The 7,346-nt window shown below is 47.4% G+C and overlaps 1 protein-coding gene across 1 annotated transcript in view; it reads left to right on the top strand.

Moving 5' to 3' along the window:
- Nucleotides 1-1,237: 1,237 nt before the first annotated feature.
- Nucleotides 1,238-7,346, top strand: part of nrdc (nardilysin convertase) — a 75,703-nt gene continuing 69,594 nt past the window's right edge. The window contains exon 1 of the mRNA XM_033028584.1: nucleotides 1,238-1,710. Within this exon, the coding sequence (XP_032884475.1) occupies nucleotides 1,562-1,710 (149 nt within the window). The 5' untranslated portion in view covers nucleotides 1,238-1,561. The remainder of the gene's footprint in view (nucleotides 1,711-7,346) is intronic.

The raw sequence follows: 7,346 nt of genomic DNA, 5'->3' as shown, positions 1-7,346 counted from the left end.
AGGGGTCACAGCTTAAGGATAAGGGGGAAATCCTTTAAAACCGAGATGAGAAGAACTTTTTTCACACAGAGAGTGGTGAATCTCTGGAACTCCCTGCCACAGAGGGTAGTCGAGGCCAGTTCATTGGCTATATTTAAGAGGGAGTTAGATGTGGCCCTTGTGGCTAAGGGGATCAGAGGGTATGGAGAGAAGGCAGGTACGGGATACTGAGTTGGATGATCAGCCATGATCATATTGAATGGCGGTGCAGGCTCGAAGGGCCGAATGGCCTACTCCTGCACCTAATTTCTATGTTTCTATGTTGGAGGGACGCAGCGGGTCAGGCATCATCCGTGGAAGGAAATGGACAGAGACGTTTAGAGACCCGCTGAGTTACTCCAGCTTCTGCAGTCCCTTCCTACACCGAGACGTTTAGGGTTGGCCCTTTCTTGAAGACCGTTCTTGTGTACCTTTTCTGTACCCGCTCTAATGCTTGATTTCCCTCCGATAATGAGACGAGAAACTGAAGATGTGAGCTGCACATAGTACTCCAGATCAGCGTTTTATGAAGGTGAATAAAAAGGTGAAAATGCGTGGAAAATTCAAAATGTTCACTACTTGATAAATATTTTTTCCAAAAACTCAGGGTCTTATATTAATGCCGACAGGCGCTCTTTTCCCGTAAACATAGAAACATAGGTGCAGGAGTAGGCCATTCGGCCCTTCGAGTCAGCACAGCCATTCAATATGATTATGGCTGATCATCTTAAATCATTACCCCGTTCCTGCTTTTTCTCCAATATCCCTTGATTCCTTAAGTCCTAAAGCGCTAAAAGAGTTCTCTTGAAAACATCCAGTGGGTTTGCCTCCTTTCTCATTTTGCTTATCTCTTCCATTAGTCACCCATTTTGCACGTGGGGCCAGAGGAAACAATTTAATGAGAAAGTTGTAAACCGCGCAAGGAACCTGGTCCCATCTTAAATGTTACAGATGCGAGGGTGTATTGAATGACACTGGGGACGTGAAGTCAGCAGAGTGAGGTTCTTGTTCTGCGTAAAGTGCTGCACAGGCCAATTAGCCTGACTGCCTGCCCGGCCACCCGGCCTACCTTTAAACTGTGCGCCACGATGCCGTTTCCCATTGGAGTCACTGAGCTCCGGTTGCCCGTTGCAACCTAACTTCATGGTTACCATTAATGATTGACGGGCGAGATAACCGCACGGATCTGGCGCTTTATACAAAAGCGCCAATCGGAACGAGGTGGGCGGGACCAGGCGGCTCCTGCTCGGTCGGTTTGAGTGAGAGCTGCCGACGGTTTGGCGATTCATGAAGACGGTGGGGTCAGCCAGGGGTCAGCAAGCGCCCTCTCCAGCTAGAGATCCCCATCCACGCCACATCCCCTTCCCTGCACACTCGGCATTTATCTGTTCACCGCAGCGGAGCTGATTCGATTGTTTAAAGGGCCTTTTGCAGTATTTACGCCGCTTGCAGGTTTGGTTGGGCGGGGAGTTGCAGCGGGTGGCAGCGGGCCGCGGCGAGCGCATCCACCATCTCTCGCCGGGTTGGCTGGCGTGGCCTGGCAATGCCTGTCAGGAATAAATCCAAAACGGCCGCCAGGGATTCGGGCCAGAAGGTGGATCATGGATCGGAGGAGGAAGAGGATTCTAAACCCAACAATAACCGAGGCGATCCGGACATTGTCAAATCTCCCAGTGACCCTAAAGAGTACAGGTAAAGAGAGGCAGCGGCCATGTAGTCACATGTCAGGGGCTGTCTCGGCCGGAGCAAGGATGGGGAGAGGGTGGCCTGATGAAGTTCCAGAGCATTTCCCCCTCTAGGAGGATGGGAAATTCACATGAAGAACGGGTTAAATCTAACTATTTACCGGGTGTAGCTTATACCCAATTAACCCAATATTCAAGGGTTTACATTCTATCGAAAAAACAGACAGGTGGGCAGAGAGGGTGCGGTAGCTCTGTTGCCGGAGAGGAATGAAATTCAGTCCCTTGTGAGGGGTGACATAGAATCAGGAGATGTAGAGTCAGTATGGATAGAACTGAGAAATTGTAAGGGTGAAGATACTCTAATGGGAATTATCTACAGGCCCACAAACAGTAGCCTGGATATAGGGTGCAAGTTGAATCCAGAGTTAAAATTGGCACGTCGTAAAGGTAATGCTACGGTTGTTATGGGAGATTTCAATATGCAGGTAGACTGGGAAAATCAGGTTGGTACTGGACCCCAAGAAAGGGAGTTTGTGGAGTGCCTCTGTGATGGATTCTTAGAACAGCTGGTACTGGAGCCTCCCAGGGAGAAGGCAATTTTGGTTTAGTGTTGTGTAATTTGATAAGGGAACGCGAGTTGTGAACTGGATTTGATAAGGGAACGCGAGGTAAAGGAGCCATTCGGAGGTAGTAATCATAATATGATAAGTTTTATTCTACAATTTGAGCTGGCCAAAGTTGGCTGGAAAGATACCCTGGCAGGGATGACAGCGGAACAACAATGGCAGGTATTTCTGGGAATAATACAGAAGGTGCAGGATCAGTTCATTCCAAAGAGGAAGAAAGATTCCAAGGGGAGTAAGGGGTAACCGTGGCTGACAAGGAAGTCAAGGACAGTATTAATATAAAAGAGAAGAAGTATAACATAGCAAAGATGAGCGGGAAGCCAGAGGATTGAGTAACTTTTAAAGAGCAACAGAAGATAACTAAAAAGGCAATACAGGGAGAAAAGACGAGGAGGATAATAAAAGCTTCTTTAGGTATGTGAAGAGGGAAAAATTAGTTAACACCAAAATTAGACCCTTGAAAACTGAAAAGGACGAATTTATTATGGGGAACAAGAAATGGCAGATGAGTTGAACAGGTACCTTGGATCCATCTTCACTAAGGAGGGCACAAACAATCTCCCTGATATACCAGTGGCCAGGGGATTTAGGGTGATGGAGGAACTGAAGGAAATTCACATTAAGCAGGAAATGGTGTTGGGTAGACTGATGGGACTGAAGGATGATATATCCCCAAATCATGATGGTCTGCATCCCAGGGTACTTAAGGAAGTGGCTCTAGAAATTGTGGATACATTGGTGATCATTTTCCAATGTTCTATAGGTTCAGGATCAGTTCCTGTGGATTGGAGGGTAGCTAATGTAATCACACTTTTTAAGAAAGGCGGGAGAGAGAAAACAGGGAATTATAGACCAGTTAGCCTGACATTGGTGGTGGAGAAGATGCTGGAGTTGTGGTATTAAGAATAAAACAGTGGGGGCGCTGCAAGCCGGCGCCCTGTCAGCAGCGTGTCCGTTTTTTTCTACTTTTTTTGTTTTTTTAGTATGTTTTAATGTATGTTTTTAATGTTTCTTTGTGTGTTTTGTGTGGGGGGTGGTGTGGGGGGGTGAGGGGGAAACCGCTTTGGTCGCCTCCTCCACGGAGAGGCGACTTTTTCCAGGTCGCCTCCCCCGTGGCCTAACAACAAGGATCGGCGCGGCCTTTCCCAGAGACGGGCCCGGGACTTCAGCGGCGGGCGCAGCGTGGACTCTCGGCGTGGAGCGGGTGAGCCCTCGCTGGGGTTCGCCGGAGAGGAGCGCTCCGTTTCGCTGGCCCGCGTCAGCCGGCAGCCTGAAGCCGCGGTCTGCACAACTCCAGCTGGCGCGGCGTCTACAGCCCGGGATCCATTGTGGGGGACCCGGGGGGAAGAAGAAGCTCCGAATGCCGGCCCGCGGCCAACTTCTACCGCGGGCCCGGCGTGAACTTACCATCGTCCCTGGAGGGGAGCTTCGTCTGTCGGGTCTGCGGTGCTTCTGGCTGCGGCGGGAACTTTAAATCTTCGACCGCCGTCTTGCGACCTACACCAGCCTGAAGCCGCGGTCTCCGGTGGGGAAGAGCCGATCCTGGACTTACCTGGACTTTTACCTTGTCCTTCATCATCTGGACGCCCGCAGCGACGGCTGCGGAGGGTTGAGGTCCCGACCACGGGGGAAAATGGAGGAGGACTGGCCAATTTCTGTGCCTTCCACCACAGTGATGAATGCTGTGTAGGACGCATCTTGCCTGTACCTGAGTAACACCCAAACTGCAAAATGATTCACTACCTAGATAAACGAAGTTGTACAACTGTTTGTACAAATTGCATGTGTATGATAACAAATACATAAATTATATTTGTTAATTTAGGTGATTGGATGATGCTAATAAGCTGTGCCTAATGACAATGCTGATAGGATAGAATGTGTCGTACCATATTGTAATATTGTATACGGATGCTTAAGGAGGAGGAGCCATCCTGGGGAACGGCTGCTAACCAGCAGCTGTCCGTTCAATTCACTTTTTTTATTAGTTTTGAGGAATTTTGTCCTATGTTTGTTGGGGAATTTGACTTTTTTATGTGGGGTGGAAGGGGGAAACTATTTTCTAGGTCCTACCTGGTCGGTGAGGCAGCTTTTTCCCCGGGCTGCACCGTCAACCCGTCCTTGCGGCCTACCAGCGGGAGTGGAGCGGCGTTTTCCTGGCGGGGACCGCCCAGCACCTTCAGTTTCGGTGGCGGCTCAGCGCTGGAGCGCTATCGCGGAGCGGGCGATGCCTTGCCTGGGTCGCCGCGCTGGAGCTCCGGTATGCTGAGACCGCCGTGATCAACACCGTCGAGCTGCGGGACTGTGGAGCGGCCAGCCGCGGTCGGCGGCCAGCCGCGGTCGGCGGCGCCGCCGACTTTAATATCGGGAGCCTCGGAGCACCAACCGACGCGGCCCTGTCGGCTTCGGAATGCCACAGACTCCGGTAGGGAATCGGCCGTTCCAGCCGTCCCAGCCGCTGTGAGGACTCTCCCGACGCCGGAGCAACACCACCCGGCGAGAACGGCCAGGAACATCGGGCCTCCGTAGAGGCAACTGTGGAGGCCTCAATAGGCCTGACTATGGGTGAACTGGGGATGGGGACTGGACATTGTGCCTTCCCCCACGGTGGTAACCATTGTGGGGGGATGTTTTTTTGTGTGTAAATGATTATTTTATTCTGTGTCCAAGATGGCTGCCGGAAGGGAGAGTGTACGCTGGCGCGCTTTAGCTGCCGTTGCTCTCTCTTCATATTGTGTTTTTGATTTTTGTCTTTGGATTGAATTCTGTCTTTAACTTGTGTACTGGTGATGTCTTTACTATTTATTTCATTCCGCTTACATGTTTTTACTCTATCTGCTAAATTTTGTAAGGTGTCCTTGAGACTCTTGAAAGGCGCCCATAAATAAAATGTATTATTATTATTAAGCACTATATAATCTTTGCATTTCTGGACTGTTAGTCAGTTCTTAGAACTTGAACCTCGGAGCTGTTGGCTTGTGTGGCGAGTGCTAAGAACTCTACAGCGCTGTAATAGAAATTGTTACGTTGTAACAAGTGTTTGTATTGATTTTTATTAAACTAAAGATTGACTTAAAAGAATCCGAATCCTCAGAGTCAATTATAAAAGATGAAATAGTGGCATATTTGGATAGCGGTAGCAGGATCGGTCCGAGTCAGCTTGGATTTACAGATTCAGATTCAGATTCAAACTTTATTGTCATTGTGCAGTGTACAGTACAGAGACAACGAAATGCAGTTAGCATCTCCTTAGAAGAGCGACATAGAATACGAGCAATAAATTTACGAAAGGGAAATCAAGCTTAACTAATCTGGAATTTTTTGAGGATGTAACTAGGAAAATGGACAAGGGAGAGCCAGTGGATGTAGTGTACCTGGACTCAGAAAGCATTTGATACGGTCCCACATAGGAGATTAGAGGGCAAAATGAGAGCACATGGTATAGGGGGTAGGGTGCTGGCATGGATAGAAAAAAAGTTGGCAGACAAATAATAGGGATTAAAGGGTCCATTTCAGAATGGCAGGTAGTGAATAGTGGGGTACCGCAAGGCTCGGTGCTGGGACTGCAGCTATTTATAATATATATTAATTTATTTATTTTTATTTTTTAACTATTCGTACTGTTTTATCAGGAATTGGATTGTTTTTTAATCGTTTTTATTTTATGCGTGAAATGTTTACGTTTTTATGTGCGATGCTCCGGTATTCCCTGGGAAACGTCTTCTCATTTTGCACTGTACAACTGTTGCTTTGCAAGATGACAATATAGGATGATAATGATAATGATGATAATAATTTAGATGAAAGGATTAAAAGTAACTAGCAAATTTGCAGATGACACAAAGCTGGGTGGCAGTGTGAAATGTAAGGAGGATGCTATGAGGATGCAGGGTGACTTGGACAGGTTGGGTGAATGGGCAGATGCATGGCAGATGCAGTTTAATGTGGATAAATGTGAGGTTATCCACTTTGGTGACGAAAACAGGAAGGCAGATTATTATCAAAATGGTGTCACGTTGGGTAAAGGGATCTGGGGGTCCTTGTTCATCAGTCACTGAAAGTAAGCATGCAGGTACAGCAGAAGAAAGCGAATCGCATGTTGGCCTTCATAACAAGAGGAGTTGAGTATAGGAGCAAAGAGGTCCTGCAGTTGTACAGAGCCCTAATGAGACCACACCTGGAGTATTGTGTGGCAGTTTAGTCTCCAAATTTGAGGAAGTACATTCTTGCTATTGAGGGAGTGCTGCGTCGGTTGACAAGGTTAATTCCTGGGATGGTGGGGCTGTCATATCCTGAGAGAATGGAGTGGCTGAGCTTGTATAATCTGGAATTTAGAAGGATCAGAGGAGATCTTATTGAAACATATAAAATTATTAAGGATTTGGATACGCTAGAGGCAGGAAACATGTTCCCGATGTTGGGGGAGTCCAGAACCACGGGCCACAGTTTAAGAACAAGGGGTAAGCCATTTAGAATAGAGATGAGGAAATACTTTTTCACATTCTCTGCCTCAGAGGGCGGTGGAGGCCGGTTCTCTGGATGCTTTTAAGAGAGTTAGATAGAGCTCTTAAAGATAGCGGAGTCAAGGGATATGGAGAGAAAGCAGGAACGGGGTACTGATTGTGGATGATCAGCAATGATCACGTTGAATACTCGAAGGGCCGAATGGCCTACTCCTGCACCTATTGTCTGTTGTCTATTGACCGACTTGATGATGGAGGTTACAATAATAAGACTGAGAAGCGCCTTCTTCCCCTTTTCTTTGGTAGATAGTTCTCATGGGGAAGTTTTATTATTTAGGACAGCAAAAAAACTGCATTTTGCTGATTCCTTCCAGAAAATGTTTCATTCAGATTTTGTTCCATTCATTAATGGATTCATTCATTAATGAATTTGTGACCTCAGAACATTTAAGAATCGTGAAAACACTGAGACACAGGGACTGTCGTGTAAGTAATCACAATGTGATTTCCAAATAGTGATCCTGAACTGGGATGAGAAATATAAATTCTTTTTC

This window comes from Amblyraja radiata, chromosome 10 (assembly GCF_010909765.2).
Source record: "Amblyraja radiata isolate CabotCenter1 chromosome 10, sAmbRad1.1.pri, whole genome shotgun sequence".
Classification (NCBI taxonomy): domain Eukaryota; kingdom Metazoa; phylum Chordata; class Chondrichthyes; order Rajiformes; family Rajidae; genus Amblyraja; species Amblyraja radiata.
Note: the sequence above shows the minus strand (reverse complement) of the source record. Positions and strands in the feature narration are given on the sequence as shown.